Source organism: Andrena cerasifolii, chromosome 6 (assembly GCF_050908995.1).
Source record: "Andrena cerasifolii isolate SP2316 chromosome 6, iyAndCera1_principal, whole genome shotgun sequence".
NCBI classification, from domain to species: Eukaryota; Metazoa; Arthropoda; class Insecta; order Hymenoptera; family Andrenidae; genus Andrena; species Andrena cerasifolii.
This window is the reverse complement of record NC_135123.1, coordinates 15,424,530-15,445,002: the sequence shown is the minus strand read 5'-3', so window position 1 is coordinate 15,445,002 and position 20,473 is coordinate 15,424,530. Positions and strand designations below refer to the sequence as shown.

Below are 20,473 nucleotides of genomic sequence, written 5' to 3'. Positions count from 1 at the left end.
AATTTACCTGGGTACCACTGTACTTTACAAATGGAGTGCTTCGTTCTATGTAGACTCATTTTCATCAGGAAATCCCAGCAATCGATTGATGATGCTGTCATAAATAAGCATCTATCAGAAACACGAACAATTTATATACCTAGTTTCCCGTACCGAAAGTCCCATCTGGCCCGCCAGATTTATTGCTTTCGACAGTCAACCGGTGGGCTTCTCGAGACCGAAGAGTCGCTCGTTTAAGATGGGAAACGCTGTATACGGATTAACGAAAAGCAAGGAACCTTTTTTCCCTTTTATGAGTAAAGAAATAATAACTGTTGTCTTGGAAGGTTATATAATGAGCTTTCGTTCTCCTCTGATCCTGCTTTTATTCCTTTCAATGGAACATTGTTTGCTGACGTCTTTTATTTCTACCGTCAAAAAGTAATTGTAACAGCTACATTTGCATAGAAACAAACCCATATATTAAAGCAGCGCTGGCGAAGCCAGAACACACGTGCGCTGTAGAGTTTTCCCACTCTCGTCCGCGTTGTCAGGGATACCGCGCGACGCTAAAGAGGTGAGTATGCCGCTCCATATGATGCGTGTATCAATGACATATGTCTTGTAGTGCTGCACTCTTATTTCATGCTTAGCCGCTAACGTCGGATGTGACACGGAAATGGTAATGGGCTCATGAGCCCCAAAACCGCGAGACAGAAAATAGCATTGGGTGATCGGTCGGCGAAACTTCCGAAAACCGGTCAAACCCGATTGGGCTGAAATTTTGCAAATAGCTTCATTTTGCATAAAAATAACGTTTGCGAGAAGGATTTTTGGCGACTCGAAAATTTTTTTTTTACCATTTCAATGTCATTCTCTATCTTACCGACAGAGCGGAGAACCAGGACCTTCGATTCGTACATGTGTTTAAAAAATCCTGTACGCAAAATTTGAGTCAAATTTAATAAGGAGAATGCATTGAAGCTTGGCCCCGTGTAAACTCACATCGGTTCGCTACCATGCTTTACGCGCCCGCGAGCGGGCGCGCGCCCCCCGCCCCAAACTAGCCCAAAACCAATACTAATACCCAGTATCAAGCTGATATCTCTTTCTAAGTTGATCTCTGTTTTATAGATTTTAGGAGATTAATAAGGAGAATGCACTGAATAACTGTTGAATCCGATTCTCCGCTCTGTCGGTAAGATAGAGAATGACATTGAAATGGTAAAAAAAAAATTTTCGAGTCGCCAAAAATCCTTCTCGCAAACGTTATTTTTATGCAAAATGAAGCTATTTGCAAAATTTCAGCCCAATCGGGTTTGACCGGTTTTCGGAAGTATAGCCGATCGGTCTATTCTGTACCTCGTCTGTGATAATACTATTGCGAATGTTTCGTAAATAAAATTGCAACGCAGTATGAAAGCGAACGTCCAAAAGGATCTGTTGGTCTCGAGACGATATTGTAATTTTTTGCACTGTACACAATTAATTTTAATAATATATGTGCAGCTATATCCTTTTATTTATTTAATGCGTCTAGGACGAAGTAAGTGTAACCTTGATTTAAATAATTTTTACTTATACCCAGTGTCGGCCTTAGAGTCTCAGCACCCTGGGAGAAATTTTCTCACGTCGCCTTTCAGTGATAAAATATTTAATTTTCAGTACTTAGTCCTCAATAACACGACAATGATATGTTTTTACCTTCAGGAGTGACTTTAATGACAATATAAATTAAAAAGACAGAGCGCGGACCAAGAATATTATCATATAAATATAACAAACATCGTCGAACGTGAAGCAATCTATTAATTGAAATCAAACGCTAGCCTAAGCGACAGTGTTAATAAAAAAGAAAGAGGTGAGTTAAATAATCAGTCTTGTCGAAAATTTGTTTGAGCGCCCCTACTGGCCTTGCGCCCTAGGCGGTTGGATGGTTCCCCTCTCCCCCACCCCACCTGCAGCCAGCATTGAGTGCACCCTTTATATACCACCATTTTGAATTTTTGAAAATTCTCTTCCGTGATTGGCTGTCGTGTACTTACTTTCCGATGCTGTTGTGTTATTGGCGGAAACGGAGGATAAGTAAACGGTAGTGGGAAATCTACAGTTTCGTACGCAATGGTTGTAGGCATAGAAGTGTGTTCTCTGGCGGGAAAGATACACGCGTTTCTCTAGGTAGTTGTTCGGTACGATAACATATCTTGATGTCACCGGCTTATTGAAGGAAAGAAGCACAGTTTTAAATTTTGAATGGAAGGAGTCTATAAAAGTTGCAGGATGATTGAAGGTTATTTGTAATGAAATCGATAAGCATCTACGAGGAAGATGGTGTACGCGGTAGTTGGTTGCGCGGCTATTTGAATGAGCATACAATTTGCACGTAACTGGATTGTAAATAAGTATCGCCGAAACCATGGAAAGGGATATAAGAAGCAGGAAAAAGAGGAAGTCCGTGGAATCGGAGGAACTTCTGTCGAAACGCGCGAAGGGAAAAGAAGACACGTTTGTTTTTACCGACGAAGTAAGTGGTTAGATTTATCAATGATTCTATGAGAGCCAGATAAGCTCTCGCTTTGCAATTCCTCGCATTCAGAGGTACATCAGAATGTAGAGTTATTCTTGTGTATCGTCTTACCTTGCAGGCTAAACCAGGGAAGATAACAAAAATTCTGATGCGAAACTTCATGTGCCACGACGCCTTGGAAATAATATTAAACCCGAATGTAAATTTCATTGTTGGCCGTAATGGGAGCGGTAAAAGTGCAATATTAACGGCTTTGACGGTCGGTCTTGGAGCCAGGGCGAATGTCACAAGTCGCGGAGCGTCTGTGAAAGGTATAAACGCACGTTACGGTATAGCGTCAGTGAAAACTGTTCGTTTTCTTTATAATATATTTCTTTCACGAATAGGTTTCATAAAGAAGGGGAAAAACACAGCGACGATCGAAGTGACGTTGATTAACAATGGCCCCATGGCGTACAAGCCAGAAGTTTACGGCAATACAATAACGGTTTTTCGTAGTATTGGAAATTCATCTACGTACAAAATTAGAAACTGGAAAGGTTCGCAAGGCAGTTGTTTGTTATTAGAGTCGATTAACTGAATTTCTGCGTATACTTTAAGATATTCGAAGCAGATATATATGTGGAATTGTGTTTGACAGGGGAAGTGATTTCTACGAAACGAAACGAGCTGGATAACATATTAAGAGCGATGAACATTCAGATAGACAATCCAATTTCTATTCTGAATCAGGACATATCAAGAACTTTTCTAGTGTCGTCTAAGCCGCAAGAAAAGTACGAACTGTTTATGAAAGCAACGCTCTTAGATGTAATCGGTAATAACTATAAGGAAGCTGATGTAATGTGTCAACACGAATATCAAAAGTTAAAACAGTACAACGAGGTGCACTTGTTTTATGTGTTTCTTGCAACGAGTGGCGTGTTTCATGCATATGCTAACAAGATTTTGTTACAGATATTGTCCGAGGCAAGGAAAGAAGTGGAACAGCTTAAGTTGAATATAAAGAGAGCGGAAGGCATCGATAAATTACACGACGAAGTGACTGATCTTGAAATGGAGTTGATTTGGGCAGTCGTGAGTGACAAATCTGATACATCAGAATTATACAGAACAATATCTAGCTCTTAATTAATAACATCAAATTCCAATACCACTGTGCAGGCTATAGTAGAAGAAACAAAACTACAGAAGGTCGAGGAAGTGTTTAACAAATGCGAAAACAATCTTGTACAGCTCAGGGACACCGAATCGTCTGCAGACTCCAAAGATGAAGAAATAAATAATAAAATCCAGTATGAATAATTAATAACTGTTTTACTGACAAGTATATAGGGTGAGTCACCTAAGATTTACTCGCGAATATCTCCATCCTCGGTGATACGGAAAAAGTTGGGGAAGGAAGTCTGATTGAGATACCATAAGCTGATGGTCACTTAAATCTTCTTTTGTAATAGAATCTATACTTTCATCCTTTAACGCGAACGGGAGGAGTATGGCATAACATAAAGGGTGCAAACGTAATATAAAATTGTGTGACTATATTTGATAAAAAAAAAATTAGAGATAATACGTATTTAAACTTGCATTGAATTGTAACAGTGATGCAACGCAGAGAATGTTAGGTGATTCACCATTCATTCTTTTTCCATGTATATAGGATGTGATATATGTTATCGTTATTTTTTTTTATAGAAAATTGAGAGAAGAAATTAATTGTGTAGAACAGGAAGTTGCTAGCAGCTCTGAAGTGTATAATAAAACGAAGCAAGACTATAGCATAAATAAAGACGCACATTCCACCAAAGCACGAGAGTGGCGCTCTGCTCAAAGTAAAATTAAGAGATTGGAAGATGATATTAGTATGATCCGAAAGGAAATACATCGACTAGAAAGGTTTCATTTATAATTTTCTTATATATTTTGTATGCGTATCAACTTGCCAATACAATTACGTGTTCCTTTTAGTGGTGATAATGCAGAACAGAGTGAGAGGAACGCGATGAAACAGCAGTTAACAGATTTGGAGCAAAAGTTGGACGAGGTTGAAGCCTTATTACGTACCAAACAAACTCATCAAACACATTTAGAAACTGATAAAATGCGCCTTTTGAAAGAAATTCAAGCGTTCAAAATCGAAGCAAGCGGCTGTGAAAGTCGTATACGTGAGTATTTAATTATTAGCATATAAATTAATGTCACATCTCGAAATACGAAATCAAGTCGAACGAGGCTGAACAATCTAATCCCATTTTAAGTGAAAATCAGACGAGAGTTAAGTGCAAGGAAACAGCATTCGGATAATGCCTTAAGTGTCTTTGGGCGAAATATACCACGCCTCTTAAGAAGGATCGAAGAAGAATATAGCAATGGGCATTTCAAACAAAAACCACGCGGCCCCCTTGGTAAATAGTTGAAAATTTCTTTTATTTCGTATCGATAATTTCATTCAATTTACAACACGCGTGTGTTTCTTCACCCGTGTTTAGGGGCGCATATAAAAATGAAGAATCCAGCATGGGCACCTGCCGTTGAAAATTATTTAGGACCCAACACTTTTAGTACGTTTTGTGTAGATAATAGTCACGATGCCAAAGAATTAAATGTAATTATGAAAGAGATTTATCTAAACGAAAGAACCCCACAGATCATATGCAGCAAATTCTATAATATAGTAAGTAAATTGTTTTTTAAAATGTTATAGTTCGCTGTATAAAAGTTCATTCGTATTTTTAGGCCCACGATGTTCGTGCACACTGTACTTACTCGCCAAATTATTCTAATCTGTTAGACGCAATGGATATATCAGATCCTGTCGTTGCTAATTGTCTCATCGACCAGCGGGAAGTTGAATGTGTTTTGTTAATACCGACTAGCACGGAAGCATCGGGCATTATGTCTGACGCTACAAAAGTTCCACGGAATTGTAAACGGGCCTTCACTCAGCAAGGCGATTCATTCTACCCAGATCCAAATTATAGGAGCTACGGCGGGCCACGTGGCTTGAAAGCGAGATTCCTCCAAGTTTCTGTTACAGACACGATTAAGTATGTTCGTCTACCTCTTCTTTCTTTTTGCCGTACGATTACTGTGAAACTCATGGACCGATTTTTCTATCAGCGCATTAGAGGACGAGATTCGTAGTATAGATAACGAGAAGAATAGCGCGATGCAATCGTACACGACAGCTTGCGAGAAACAGAAACGTTCGAATTCCGAATTAATATCTGTGAATGGGAAAGTCGCCAAGCTTCATGCGGCTCGAAGTCAATATAAAGCGTCCATCAATGATCTGAAGGATAAAATTGAAGCGAACGAAGCTATATCTGTTACTGTATTTGTAAGTACTTTATCCAAAAGTGAGGTATTCGTGAAATGTATAAAAATAACATAAATACAAATCTCGGCACAGAAAAATGAATTGAACGAGTTGGAGAAGAAATTAGACCAGGAGAAACGCGAGGAGTCTCGTTTAAACGTAGAGGTTCTTGAGCTTCAAAAGAAAGTTGAGAGCTTAGATGCAGAAGTCAAGCGGCATAGAGAACTAAGGCAGAGCTTGGACTCAAAAATTCAGCCTTTGAAGGTATTTTCTGAATTGAAGGTCGCTTTAATATCCTGTGTTTATACATTCGTACATCTTTTATCTAGGAAAGTATAAAACAACTGCAGGATGAAAAAGAAGCAATGCGTGCAAAGAGCAGACACGCGGCAAAGAAATTGCAGGCATTCCGCCATGCGCTGCAAAATGCAACCGCGGAGCTGGAGACGCAACAAAGGGTTACTGAAAAGGCTGTGTCTAATGCTACAAACCGATGCGAAAGAATAGAAACGGCAAGGTTAATAACTTACTGTGTATACGGATAATGTATATCGTATTAGTTGCTGGAATGTGTATGACCGAAAAGCAAACCGAATATTTTTACAGATCTGCCAAGGAACTTGAACGATTATCTAAAGATCTGAAAACCAAGATTCGCGAGATTGAGCGGCAATTGGGTACTATAGAAAAATTGCGTCAAGAGTTAAAAGAAAAAGAAGCAAAGTGCGGCAAGGATTTTCACTTGGCTTCGAAAATTGAAAAAAGTTATCAAGTGAGTTATTACATTTTTCTCCTTTACGCACATGATAATGCAGATATCGTAATTGGGCCAAATATCCTGTAAATAGAGAAAATCGTACCTCAACCATGAGAAAGTTTCTCAACAAATTTGTGATTGTAGCACAGCTATCGTAATAATTTATGGTGTGACGAATTTTGTTATTTAAATATACTCGACCCAAGCATCCACTCGTGTGGTCACTCGAATCGTTTGAGAGTGAATAAAAAGATCACGTTAAAAATCACCAGCAGCTGAAAGCTTTTTAAAAATGATCTTAAAAAAACTTTCGTCCTGATTATAACATTTACAACGTTGAACTGAATAACTTAATCCTTATACTTCTTTTCATCGTCACAAACAAGGAAGATAAATGTGAATAAACTAATGCTTGTATGTTGTAGGAACATCTTAAACGGTTGCAAACTCGAAAGAAATTATTTGCGGACATGAAAGTCACTTATGGAAAAAGCATACAAAGTTCATTTTCCAATGTGCTCGCTTTGCGGAACAAAACAGTATGTATGAAAATGTCTGCTGGAACAACAGGAGTATTTTCATTTCTTTATGTTATCATTTTGCGTTAAACCTGTTTGCCAGGGTGCCATACACATCGACCATGAACGGAAGACACTTGAACTTGAAGTACACACGCAAAACGATACTAAAAGGTCAACCAATGACGCAAGATCATTGTCAGGCGGTGAAAGGTCTTATTCGACTGTTGCCTTTATTTTAGCACTTTGGGATTGCACCGGTTTACCTTTTTATTTCCTAGACGAATTTGACGTTTTCATGGTACGTGCATAATATTTGCGAAAGTTAAGAGTCCTCTATGTGTATGTAAAGTGTAGTGTTCGTTAATGATTATTTTAATTAGGATAAAGTAAACCGGCGAGTTATAATGGACATTCTTTTGGAGCATGCTAAAACACACCCGCAAAGCCAGTTCACATTTTTAACGCCTTTAGACACATCCAATGTCCTTGCAGAGGACTACGTAACAATCCATCGGTAAGTGTAGTCTTGATGCAAGTGAAAATTGTAATTTTTAACAGTTAATCGATGCAAAGAAAGTGCAGTTTATATAACCCATTCGAACATATTAATTTGCAGGTTGGCGGCGCCAGAGAGGGCAAGTCAGGATCAATAAGTACAACTTAGTTTAGTACTTCTTAACAAGTGTTACTTATAATTTTCTTTAGAATATATTAGGAACATAATAACGTGACCGATTTTGTTAAAAGTGAGAGCTTTTTACTACTGTTAAGTAAGAATAATATATTTATGCTACTGCATTACCGTATTGACATTAAAAAGTTTATATGTAATATGTGTTTTAAGAAACAAAAATCCAACATTTTTGTATTTTTTTGTCTACTTCGAAGAAATTTCCGGTACGGAAGCAAAAATGAAAGATAATGCTCACAAGTAGGAGTATCGTGCGAAACATATTTTTATAATTACGGGCAATATATTTATAACAATGGTTCCATTAAAATCTTGTTCAGCGTACATTGTATTTTTGTAATAAAATACATATGATAAAAATGGATCACTTTTCCGTAAATCCTGAAAATTACACTTTCGCCGTGATACTCTGTTTCAGAATACAAGAATAGGACATGGAATTCGTGTGAAACGTAAAATGAAACATACCGTTCAATTGTCGTGCTTGGTAATTTGCATTGATGACAACCATAAAGTTGCTAAAGGCCATTCTATAAGGGGGTGTGAATTATGTCTCTCTTTAGTATTATATTAACTGCCATCCTGTGATTAATTATGCACTTTCAGAGCAATAAAGCGCGCTTAAGGAGGAGGATACGCGGGATCGTAAGTGGATCAAGGTGGGATCGTTGCACGAATCTGGTTTGCCTGGGGTTCCCGATTAACGCAACGGCTTATATTACGTGCACCACTCGCAACGGCCGATGGGTACGAGGCGTGGTTGTATTGTGTAACCAGCAACACGGCCACTTCAGGGCGGAGAAAGTGTTGGAGAACGCGAGGCTCGTCCGTGAATGGTTAGTGAAAAGGTGTCCCCTTAACGAGCGATAAGAACGAGTGATATGTGGATACAGAATCCATGTCATTGTTCAGGCAGTTCTTCCACGCTGTATAACGATTACCTACACGCGCGCAGCATTAATTTCATGCGAATTTTTCAGCCCTTCCATCTGTTCTGCGAGTATCGCATGGCAAGAAAGTTATAAGTTGTTGCACACGGTCGGAACAGGTTTTCGTGGTAGTTTCAGAAGCGAATCGAAATTATGCGAACAGAGTTGTATATAAAGTTTTTACTTTTGTTAAATATATGTAAATCTTTGGAATTGTATGCAGAATATGTTAAGATGAGCAGAATTAAGAGCGGAGTATTTAATTCTGCTTCGAAATGGCGAAACGCTTAAGATAACGATTAGTTAATTTTTGCATCTGAATAAGTTTCTTTTAACCCTTTCTCGACGGCGATGCTAGCCGCCAATATACATATTACATATCTATATTTTGGAATCGTTTCGTGTACGTCGGATATATCCGACGTTAGGCGTGAAAGGGTTAATTACACAAATAAAGTAATAATATTCGCCAATGGCAAATATTTTATAAGTTACCAGCCTCTTAATCCTTTAATTTTATGTAATGGCCAAATTATGCATGTTAAATAGATTTCATTAACTGGCGAAAGAAATCTTACAGAGAGCACACTTTCTGCTCCAAGGTTCTGGGGTAAGTGCCGACTTACTTATGACAGGCCTCCTACCAGAAGGTACCCTACTTTCCTCACTCTGTGGCGAATTCATTCAGAAACAAAGTCCTTGTCCTTTAATCATCAATTCGACATCAGGTTATTTGCCATCCTATCAACCTTCCCACTTTATATAATCATTTTACCAGACCTAGTGGCGGATTTAATAGGCGGCCAATGAGTCGCTGCCCCCTCCAGGCCCCATTTACACAAACAAAAATTATGGTTTTATATGTCTTATATTTTTTTCTGCACTACTACATACTTAGTTCGTTTTTAGTAAACTACCTCTTCATTTTCCCGAAAAATCAGCCCCTCAGAACGTTTGCTACCTGGGCCTTTTTCCTTATATGTGCCACTGACCAGACCCCCATTTTATCTGCCTCCAAAACACCATTATTTCTTAGGCCCGATTAGATATCAACTTGGTTTTTACGTACAAAGGTTACCCACACAGATGCCTAAAAACCAGATTCAGCATTTTGCCCTAATCAACCCCTAAGTGAGTAAAAGGAGTGAAATGTGTTTTCATGGAGTCCTTAATATCTCTTAGGCCCGAAGCGAAGCCCGGAGGAATTTTGCTAGTGTGTACATAAATCTGTATGGGTATACCATAGCATACGAAACGGTGTTGACGATTTGAAAGTACACGTATACCACTTGAACTTGTGAAAAAAAATTATTCCAACGAATAATACGCAAATATAATATCAATTCATTTCTGCAGCATAGGTACCACCACTTTCCAATTTACCTTCACACGAAGTGCAAGCAGGTATAAGTAACTACATCGCTGCATATCAGGTGCTCCCACCCTGTGCTCCTATGAGCGACCAAAAGGGAGCGGGATGAAAGGTGGAAGGACGATGCCGAGTGGACGAGTCGACAAAGAGGGAGTTGAGACATTGCAGAACCACGGTATGTACTTGCTAGAAAACGGCGTTTATTTGACAGACATTATCCCTATAGAAGACAGATCGGTTTCAGTGGATGTAGGCGGCTTGAGCTGGGGCGGCGTAAGCAAGGGGTGAAGCGATCTTGGCGAATGGAGCGGCGTAGGAGAGCGCGGGTGCGGCGTAGGAGAGCGCTGGTGCGGCGGCCAGCTTGGCGACTGGAGCAGCATAGGCAACTGGCGCAGCAGCGTATTTAGCTACGGGCGCGGCGTATGCGATCTGGGCAGCTGGCGCGGCGTATGCGACCTGGGCGGCTGGTGCGGCGTACGTGATCGGAGCGGCGATCTTAGCAATGGGGGTGGCGATTTTGGCTACTGGTGCAGCGGCCACAAGAGGAGCAGCGGCGGCCTCCTTGCGGACGACGGCGTTGAATCCGTTGACCGGGTCAGCGGTGTAGTCGACGATGCGCCTAGTTCCGTCAGCCTCGATGAGGGAGTAGCTACCCTGGACAACGTCTCCGTCGCGGGTTTCCTGCTGGCTCTTGGCGTCACCGGTCAAGCTGTCGTGGACGTCGTAGGCATAGCTGTATTGAGGATGAGGGTCGTAGTCAGCGTCCACAGTCTTGGCCACGGGGGCCACGGCTACCGTCTTGGCGGCGATCACCGGCGCCGCGGCCGCGTAAGCCAGGGGTGCGGCTGGGGCGTAAGACAGAGGCGCAGCGGGCAGAAGCCCGGCGTTGGCGGCTGCTACCAGGGCGGCGAAGGCAACGAACTGTGAACAGAGTTGTACTTTAAGTTAGATGCGATTCTATTGTTAGGTCCATCGGATAATCAACTTTTAAATATGTAACGCCTCGAGCGATACCGTGCTTGCGAGTATGCACCGATCTCCCGGAGCGCTTGCGGGCTTCAAATTCTACCGTTCTCGAGTCGTCGATGAAAGTCGTGTTACCGAAATCGTACGTGCAGGATTATTGAAATCAGAGCCGCGGACGTGCGTTCCACTTTCGATCGCAGCGTTGCAAAAAAAGGAGGAACGTTAATCGAAGAGACAAATGATTTTGTGATACTTTTCGGCGCCGAGGGGCGAATAATTAGAATCGGCCAGGCCCGCGACAGTTTCGATGATAAAGTCGTACGAAATACTTCGTCGCCGCGCATCGAAACCCGTCCCGGTAGTCGGCGGACTGCTTTGAAAGTGTTCGCAGAATGAATTACGAGTTCTCGGCTGTTATACCTTGAAAGCCATTGTAGCTTGCTTGATTGGTTGATCTGTTGATCTGTCTGTCTGTGATGCGAATGATACCATGGTCGGGTGGTTTTCGGCTTTTATACCGCGCGAGCAGGACCCACGGGCACGCTGACGTAACTGGGTGACGGTACCTTCGACGGTCACCCGATTTGCGGCCGCAGAGTGGCACAAAATTGAGCAAGAAATCGGACCACGCCCATCACGAACAATTCGAACAGCGACGATGGTCGTTGGACCATCATGAACACCGTCGCCGTGGACTAGGCCACGTCCTTGCCACGAGTTACTTAATCCGTCTTCGGACTTCTGCTCGATGGAAACGCGGCGTCGCTTTTCTTCTCTATAACATTTTGGTCATTGCTGATTGCTTGCAGAATTAATTGTTTCGCTAGCCTCCGTTTGGTTTACGCCGCTTTTTATTTAGTTAAGCATCGTTCGCAGTTTTCTCTGCGGTATGGTAAAGTGTGAACGCAGATCGTATAGTTTTAGCAAATTAAATGAAATATTTGTTTCTTTTTATTTCTGATTTCGATAGTACTTGTTAATATGGTTTAGATCGTTTATTTAGAGAAACCTCGCTAGCATATTTCCTTTTGTTTTACATATGCGCAGATTATCGAATACTGATTCCATGAATTTTGGGAACAATGGGAAAGTTGTGTTGGGAAATTTAGTGACTTTCGCGAGTCACCAACTGATACATCTGCAATTACGTTTAACGATTTCAACTGAAATGCATTTACTGCTCAGTGCCGTCTTATTGTTTTCGGGGGCCTTACGACGAGCTCCATATGGGGCCCCCGAAATTATTCTAAATTAAACAAAATAAAAAATAGCGCGCTATCGCGCGAAGTGAATAAGTATTAAAACAATTAAATAAATTAGATTAAACGTGAGGTGCATTCCACGAGAAAGGGCCCCATTTTAAAATCTAAATTTTGCTGTATCTATTCGTTATTTTCTTTCCGCCACAGTTGGAGGGTCCATTCCCAATTCTTTTCTAGCTTTTACAACCCTATTTTTTGTAATTTTCCAATTTTTCAGGGGCCCCTGAGCTTCGGGGCCTTGAGGCAGCTGCCTCTTTCGCCTCTGTGTTAAGACGGCACCGATACTTCTGCATATCAATATATAACAAAGGAGATCTTATTATCTGCGACACCTAAACATAGAACATCAAAAAATTAAATCTTGGATAATTAATTTGTACGAATACTTCGAACTATTTGCTGATAAAAAATTAAGTACCTACTATCTCTGAAATATTCTGCGAAATAAAACCATATAGATACGCGTGTTAAAAATTGCATAATATAGCATTGCTGTTAAATTAAAATTGAGAACGATATTCTATCTCTGTTACATGAAACTCCCTGAAAAATTTGACAATTTTCTTGCCATGTAATTATTCGTTAAAGTCCTCGCCATATGTTACCTGCTTCGACGCTATTAGGACCATTTTCAGTAGAAGAGGGGGCAGTCGAGCGGTCGGAACGAACAACTTGTATCGTTTAATATACTGCAGTTCGATGGTGTAAAAAATTCGTGCACCGACCTTGAGTTCCACCATAATTGGCAGAATCGACTGGTTTTTTCGCAGTATGAAAAAATAAGAGGACGAGATTACGTACTCGTGATGTAAGGAGTTGGTGACGTAAGAATCATCGGAGTTTTACACGATTAAGGCATATAGAGAAATTTATATTGCATTAATTCCTCGCACCGATACGATTTTCCTTATTTTTCGTCGTTAACATACACTTGTAGCGGCTACACGTGCAAGTTCTGTCGACTTCTTGCCTATCCATACTCTCCTGTCCTAAAAGCAGATCCATTTGCTAAGACACATACATACGTTACATTACAAAATACAAAATGTTACTTATATCGGTATAACTATGTACCGACACATCTTACGTAAATATATGTAGATGTTCGTCCACCACGGCGTGAAATTTAAGGGGAGGTTCTGGTCTAGAGCCCCCAAAAATAGGTGACCTTTAGGAATTAATTAAAGGAAAACTACTGTATATAATTCAATGGGACTTTTTGCATTGTATTAAGGATGCCTTAAGTTATAGAAATATATTTTTTGTTTTATAATTAATCATTGCAGACGGCACTGGGGAGTCGTTAAAGTCAAGGCGTAAAAAAATTGATTTTAATCGGTGGCACCTGTATCTCCAAAAGTTATTATCCGATTCGACTGAAACTTTTTTATTTTGAAGAATATGCATCTGGCTAGGGGATAAACCAGACAAAATTACAAAAACCTTATTTTTTTAGAAAATAACGACACTTGAAGTGTGAAATCACTTTTTCCCTATATTTTTCATCCTTTCAACGCCTTTGAAAATTATAAATTTTCAATTTTTTGTATTTTTTCCTGTATCCCCCCTAGCCAGAAGTATATTCTTCAAAATAAAGAAAGTTTCTGTCGAATCGGATAATAAGTTTTGAAAATACAGATCCCACAGTTTTGAGAACACTGTTTCGAGAAAAACGCGTTTAAAGTTTTATGTGGGCGCCGAGTGGCCTTTTAAATCCTTTTAAACACGCATTCCTAAAAGGTTGAACATTCGAAAAATGAAATAAAAAAAAAAAATCGACTTTTAGACCGGAAGGTCCCCTTAAACTGCATTTTGTTTGGCGAGCAATCGACACCCCGCATGGTCTGTTTTTTGTTTGTTAATGGTTTACTAATTTGTGTATATTTTTTGCCTGAATATTTGTCGACAATTGGCAACGAGGAACCAAGTTCCGAGAAAAGGAATAGGAGTAGAACGCATTAAAATTCCAGCGGTCAGTGCGCAACAAGTGCGGAAGACCTAAATTCGGGTTGCGGCAATGATTTCACGCGGCTACGCCGCAGACTGCTCCACGCGATCGTAGGATTCTACAGGACAGGAGCTGGCGGAGGCGGAGGTCTTGATTCTGGATCGAGATCGATATAGTTTCCTGCTGGCCCCGGGGCTACTGATCGATCGACAGCGGGCCCCGCGTTTCGGACGGCCCACCTATTTTTTCTTTATGAAAGTGCTCCACTTCTGCTCGGTGGTAACGTTAGATATGACGCAACGGACGAGGTAGATCGGGATACACCCGCCGACACGTATCGCTGGAAAGTTTCGCGACGAATTCTCGTCCGTCGGGGCCAGTTGCCGTGGAATTTGGTGAAATTTAGAAAATCGATCCACCGTGCGATTTGCTGCTGGCAAAATTGAATTTCGACGATCGTCCCTCGGATCTGAAATTGCGATGCAATGGGAGACTCGTAAACAGGGAATGGCATGAATTAAGCGAATTTTATGCTTAAATTTAATTACTCGTTCGGTCGACTTAAGATTGGGGTATTGGAACAGTAGAATAGAACTAATTATTTGAATATTGAAAATTCGTACCTATCAGTGGTATTCACAGCTGGAATTTGTTAAAAAGAAAGGAAGATTTACAGACACGAAAGAAAAATAAAAGCAACATGTAATAAATACAGTACAAAATGCTGTATAATTCAGATGGTCAAAGTGTAAACAGTTCTTTTTATAAATCGAAATTTTATGTTTAATTTCGATCTTTTATTTTTAAGTTCCTTCTAACGCGTATATGTTATCAACTTTCGCGTCCAAAATTTAACACCGGATCATATATAGCACTTCAGATATTCTAAGTGTCTTCCTGTAAAACTAATAATTCTAACAATTTCGTTTCGCAAACTGTCTGTTATAAATTTCGTTCGTTTAGCTGATAAGTAACTTGATAATTCAAAGATACAGAAAACCTCCACAAAGGGCAAGTCTAATTGAAAACCCACGCAACAAGGGTACCCGCACATAACGAACGATCGCTTATGAATAAGTCCGCTCGGCTGCGGACGAAATCAGCGTTTCTCGTCCATGCTGCCCGTCGAGTATCGAGAAATGTTGAATATGAGAGGTGCCCTAGTACCGGCCAAGTTCAAGTGCGGTCGGCTGATACGATCTGCCGCCAAACTTTGAAAGTCCGGCAAAACCTGACCGAATTGGGAGGGGGAGAATAGTGGCAATGGCCCGCGCGCCAGTATATAAAGCAGTCCGAATAACCGTTTGACATCATCAGTCGCTCAGTCGATCCAAACCAACCAAATCTCCTCAACAATGGTATTCAAGGTGAGTAAGGACGCCGACGATCGACGTACACGGTACATCTTGTATCGCTAAGGCCGATCAAACCCGACACCGACGCCCAACAAACTACCCCTAAGAGCAGGTAAAACCAGATTCTACGAACTTCTAACAATTCGCTTTCGACTTTCTAGTTCGTAGCCCTCGCCACCCTCGTGGCCGCCGCCAACGCCGGTGTGTTGTCCGGAGCAGCTCTGTCCTACGCCCCAGCTGCACCTCTGGCCTACGCCGCCCCAGCTGCTCCTCTGACCTACGCTGCCCAAGCTGCCCCTCTGGCCTACGCTAAGACGTTAGCTGTCGCCCCGATTACCAAGGCGGTGGTCACCAAGACTGTCGACGCTGACTACGACCCCCATCCCCAGTACAGCTACGCCTACGATGTGCACGATGCCTTGACCGGCGACGCCAAGAGCCAACAGGAAAGCCGGGACGGTGACGTGGTCCAGGGCAGCTACTCCCTCATCGACGCTGACGGCACCAAGCGCACCGTCGACTACACCGCTGACCCAGTCAACGGATTCAACGCCGTAGTCCGCAAAGAGCCAGCCGCCGTCGCCGTCAAGGCCATCGCCGCTGCACCCGTCGCTCACGCTGCACCCCTGGCCTACGCATCACCAGTCGCCAAGCTTGCCCCAGCCCTCTACGCCGCGCCGGCCGCTAAACTGGCCGCTCCTCTGACCTACGCCCATGCTGCCCCAGTAGCCGTCGCCCACGCAGCACCCATCGCCTACTCTGCCCACCCAGCACCCATCGCCTACTCTGCCCACCCATCGCCCTACGCCAAGCTCGCCGCTGCACCAGCTCTGTCCTACGCCGCAGCACCAGCTCTGTCCTACGCAGCAGCACCAGCTCTGTCGTACGCCGCTGCCCCGGCGCACTACCTCTAAGCGTACCCGCGCTACACACCCAACGGCGTCGACTCAGGCTGAACTTTATTTATTTTTTTAGCACTTGTTTGTGACTAATTAAATTTGTTACGAATGTACTTGGCTACCTGTCTCTCTTGCGCTACACCTGCCACCTACCCTACTCAACCCTGGTGTATCATTGAATTGCGGGGGAACCGGGGCTGAGTGCTCTGCGGATCGCTCCCAGCAGCAGGACGCACTCGTGGTACCTTGACCATGGGGTGGCGCACCTGCCCGAGGATCCTTCTAGCGGTCTTAGCGGCCACCGGATCCGACCCACTTTCTACACTCTATTTTCGTACTCGTTTCTCAAGCGGCGGCCGCGCTGGATCGTCAAATTTCTACACTGCCCGCTGTCATCGCGCAGACTGATGCAAGAGATGGTGACGTCTGGTGAAAACTAATTCAGAATTCAGAGCAACTGCTGCGACTACTAAGTCGCGAAACTGTCCAGCCAGGTTTCTTGTTTTCAGAATCCTTTCTTTGATGTCCCTGTTTTCAAAATGGCACTATATCAGTACATTAATCTCGAGTAATGTCCGTGTAAAGAATAGAATATTCTCAAATTTTTTAGAACGAATAGAGAATACATTAACCCTATGAGGGCTGAGAGTTCGAATCCTCAGCGTACGCTGCGTGCGGGACTCCTCCAGCCACATCTGTTAACCATAGTCGTTGAACGCCTATGGGCGTTCCCCGCACATACCCGCTGCATACAATAAGCGAACGCAAATTTTTCCTAGCAGCATTTAAAGGGCTAAACAAAACGAAGTTTTAAATGTTAGATAACGTAAGACGAATTTTAAATGAATATAATTTTCATCGGTTCAGAACGATTAGCAATTCTGTAAAGCCACGCAACGCAATGGGAAGAGACACAGCGAGGAGGAAAACGCGCGACTTACGTGTAACGAAATTGATCTTGATCGCATGGGCTGAATCCGTTACCAGGGGAGAAAGGCGTCTGAACTCCAGACCTCGATTTAAATGATTGCGAAATAGGAGCGAACCAGAACGATTAAGTTTTTTGGAGGCGGTCACAGGATAACATGTGTCCATCTCTTTCTGCTGTAGAATTCTTTGTTTTACAATACAATTCGGTGTTTCAACGAATCCGCCTGATATTACACCAGACTAATCTAAATTGTACGTTTATTCGCTGGAAGAGAAAGGGGAAACAGCTCGATGAAAATATAACGAAAGGGTGTCGACCATAACGGAGGAAAGATTCCACAATTCTTAATCTTCTGCGTTTCGTGTAAAAAGCTTTCGCTGTCTATATTTTCTCTTGATTATCTACCGATCGCACTGTTGGAAATTTGTATACCATTTTACTTTTATAATTCAATTTTGTACTATTAAAATCAGCTATTCGTATAGTCACTGCAATAATAGATGCTTGTGGGGGTGAAACTATTTCTAGAGGAGGACAGGGTGGAAGTCGAAAGCAAAAGAGCGGTTCTTGTAACAGACGCGTCCACTTTTCATTGTCTTGTGCGTAGAAACGCTTTGTAACCTTTTAATCCGTAGAAGACAGGTATAACCCAGTCACGATAGCACCTGCAGTTGTCTCTACTGTTTACGTGACTCGATTATTAATCGGCGATTGATTATTCGCAACGATTTCACATTCGGTTTACAATACAAATCGGTGTTTCAACGAATCCGCCTGAAATTGCACCAGAATAATCTTAATAGTACATTCTGACGACAATTATAATTATTTTCATTAACATTCATTAGATGAATATTTAATATTCATCATTAATTGCTTAATAAAAATGTTGCTCTTCTTAGTGTTACATCATCGCTCTAAAAAGTGAAAGTAAAATTACTCTAATTTCGGTGTAAAATCTTAAATGACTCTCCAAACGTTCAAAAGTCCAAAAGAGAATTTCAATCCATTTTCCTAAATTAATTATTCCCGTCTTCCCTACACTACTTTGTTCGAATCATTAAGCCTTAGAAATAAAACTAAACCACAGACTATTCTTGACATTACTAAAAGAAAAAAATCTTATTACATTCCACAACTTGTAAAAATTCGCACGTTCACCAGTGGCGCACCCAGAGAGGGCTATGGGGCCTTGGCACCCCCCAAAGAAAAAGGAAAAAGGAGATTAAAAAAAAACACGACTGAAGTAATTCGATAGCTTTGTAAAAAGAAAAGAAAGCTGGATTTTATTCATTAAATAAATTTTTATATTCGCCTACTGAATTGTCACCTTATTTTTATTTTTTATTAAAAATATGTATATCCGTTCAACTCGGCTCCATTCGGACCATTCTGTTCTCGAATATTTCGCGGTGTTGCAACACGGAGCCTTTGGAAACGCAATATTAATTATTACTAAACTCTAAAATATAGCTGTCTAAGTGGTTAGAGACGAACGAGCGGGGAGCGTTGCTCGTGTTCTAAGCGAAATCAATATGAAAGGAGCAGCGACGTTTCTCGCCGAAGGCGATCCGTCGTCCATTTGGTCGAATTCTTTCCGTAACCGGTCTACCAAAAGTGGACCGGTTTCTTTTGTAGCGAGCCACGTAATACGGGGCGCGATTACGAGGAGCCAGATCGTGACATTGGGCGCGGTACTTTTGACGGCCGCGGCTGCAGCCCTGGATTATTCGGTGAAAGTTAGCCATTTGAGGCAGGCATGTAACTGAACGGAACAAAGCCTTCAGGGCCCCCTTTCCAATATTCATCCAAGGGCTACGGTACCATTCTCCATTTTATTTCGTCTCATTTTGCTTTTCCTTTTAGATCTGGTTTATAAAGCAGTTCTCAACTTAACAGTGAATCAAACCGATTACACATTTGTATATTTATTAGGAAAAGTGTAGGTACATCTGTATAAAATACAATTGGGGATAAATCTTCTTTAAGATTATATAAATTCCTAGTGCAGTGTTTTTCTTAAACTTTTTTGAACCCCTATACCCTCTTATAATAATCAAATAACATGCGACCCCCCCCCCCCAAATGAGGTATCTAAGGTAAATATTCCCATCCTTTGATTTATGAAAAATCAGTGTTACATCATTAATAGAATGTGGCAATGTAACCATATTAAAATAAATAAGTGATAAAAATCGTCAACTGAGAATAATTATTTTCCCCGGGGTGGGGGTCGCGACCTACACGTTGGGAATCGCTGGTCTAGTGGATGATTAAATGCGCTTATTATTAAGGAATGACTGATATATTTTGAAAAATTGAAATTATGAACTGTAGAAATTTAAGAATTGTATTTTCGAGGGTGTGGAATTTGTTTCGAGAGAATTCTTTTGTTTCATCGGTGTACTGTGTGGGGAGGAATTGAAATTTACTTCGTATAATGACGGGCCCCGCGATTAACATTACGATCCTGCGTATAAAAAAATGTTCCTTCCTTTCTCGGGCGGCGTGCGTCCTTGTTATATTTTTATTAAGAGCGAGTTGACCGAAATTATCGTCATTTTATGCGAGAAGACAGTTGCGACCTGATTGCTATAGAAAACTCGTGCAATTTCGAAGTGAAAACGTGTTATGTAGTTACATATAGAAATATTACGCAAGACTGTGGAAAGATCTCAATGTTCTTTGATTTGTCGACTTTTAATTTTTTTTCAATATTGCTCTGTAGCAAAAGATCTCTTCTTAATGTTTCTTCATTTCAATTTTATCCATTACATTTTTTATTCAAATAATATTTAATAAAACATAAAGATACAGTTTCTGTTTATGCATATTGTAGTTCATAATCTTAATAAGAATTCTTGAATTTGTTGTACAACATACGTCTCCGTAATTGTAAGGTAATTACGCGTTACATAAGTATTATTTATTAAACGAAGAAACATTTTTCCGTGTGTACGTGTAAAATAATAATTAGGTTTCGGTTAAGTCTACTGTTTGAGAAAAGTGATACTTTA

At 41.3% G+C, this 20,473-nt stretch overlaps 3 protein-coding genes across 4 annotated transcripts; 2 read left to right on the top strand and 1 right to left on the bottom strand.

The window, feature by feature from the left end:
• The first annotated feature begins 1,388 nt into the window (after positions 1–1,388).
• Positions 1,389–8,156, top strand: Smc6 (Structural maintenance of chromosomes 6). Of its 2 annotated transcripts, XM_076813906.1 has the most exons (21): positions 1,389–1,525; positions 1,690–1,840; positions 2,259–2,503; positions 2,625–2,817; positions 2,893–3,045; positions 3,147–3,391; positions 3,464–3,583; positions 3,671–3,801; positions 4,202–4,402; positions 4,475–4,671; positions 4,765–4,911; positions 4,996–5,180; positions 5,243–5,553; positions 5,627–5,846; positions 5,919–6,089; positions 6,155–6,342; positions 6,432–6,597; positions 7,008–7,121; positions 7,204–7,401; positions 7,484–7,617; positions 7,720–8,156. In XM_076813906.1, exons 3-21 carry the CDS (start codon positions 2,396–2,398, stop codon positions 7,754–7,756), a joined length of 3,219 nt encoding a protein of 1,072 aa, XP_076670021.1. In that variant the 5' UTR covers positions 1,389–1,525; positions 1,690–1,840; positions 2,259–2,395; the 3' UTR covers positions 7,757–8,156. The 2 variants fall into 2 exon arrangements, with proteins under 2 accessions (XP_076670021.1, XP_076670022.1); XM_076813907.1 differs by lacking the exons at positions 1,389–1,525; positions 1,690–1,840 and adding an exon at positions 1,925–2,168.
• Positions 8,157–10,275: 2,119 nt separating this feature from the next.
• LOC143370442 (cuticle protein-like) lies at positions 10,276–11,564 on the bottom strand. The gene is made up of 2 exons (XM_076815579.1): positions 11,482–11,564; positions 10,276–11,016 (listed from the first exon to the last, which is right to left on the bottom strand). The coding sequence occupies exons 1-2, from the start codon at positions 11,551–11,553 to the stop codon at positions 10,336–10,338; spliced, it is 753 nt and encodes a 250-aa protein (XP_076671694.1). The 5' UTR covers positions 11,554–11,564; the 3' UTR covers positions 10,276–10,335.
• A 4,062-nt stretch (positions 11,565–15,626) lies between these two features.
• On the top strand, positions 15,627–16,540 carry Cpr2 (cuticular protein 2). The gene is made up of 2 exons (XM_076814692.1): positions 15,627–15,638; positions 15,788–16,540. The coding sequence occupies exons 1-2, from the start codon at positions 15,627–15,629 to the stop codon at positions 16,538–16,540; spliced, it is 765 nt and encodes a 254-aa protein (XP_076670807.1).
• The last annotated feature ends 3,933 nt before the right edge of the window (positions 16,541–20,473 follow it).

Excerpts from the sequence above, each read along its gene's own strand:
- LOC143370442 (XM_076815579.1), bottom strand. The coding sequence starts at position 11,553 with ATGGTATCATTCGCATCACAGACAGACAGATCAACAGATCAACCAATC. Across the intron at positions 11,017-11,481 it reads AAGCTACAATGGCTTTCAAG|TTCGTTGCCTTCGCCGCCCT; the intron begins GTATAACAGCCG and ends CTCTGTTCACAG.
- Smc6 (XM_076813906.1), top strand. The coding sequence starts at position 2,396 with ATGGAAAGGGATATAAGAAGCAGGAAAAAGAGGAAGTCCGTGGAATCG. Across the intron at positions 4,912-4,995 it reads AAAACCACGCGGCCCCCTTG|GGGCGCATATAAAAATGAAG; the intron begins GTAAATAGTTGA and ends ACCCGTGTTTAG. Across the intron at positions 6,598-7,007 it reads AAATTGAAAAAAGTTATCAA|GAACATCTTAAACGGTTGCA; the intron begins GTGAGTTATTAC and ends TGTATGTTGTAG.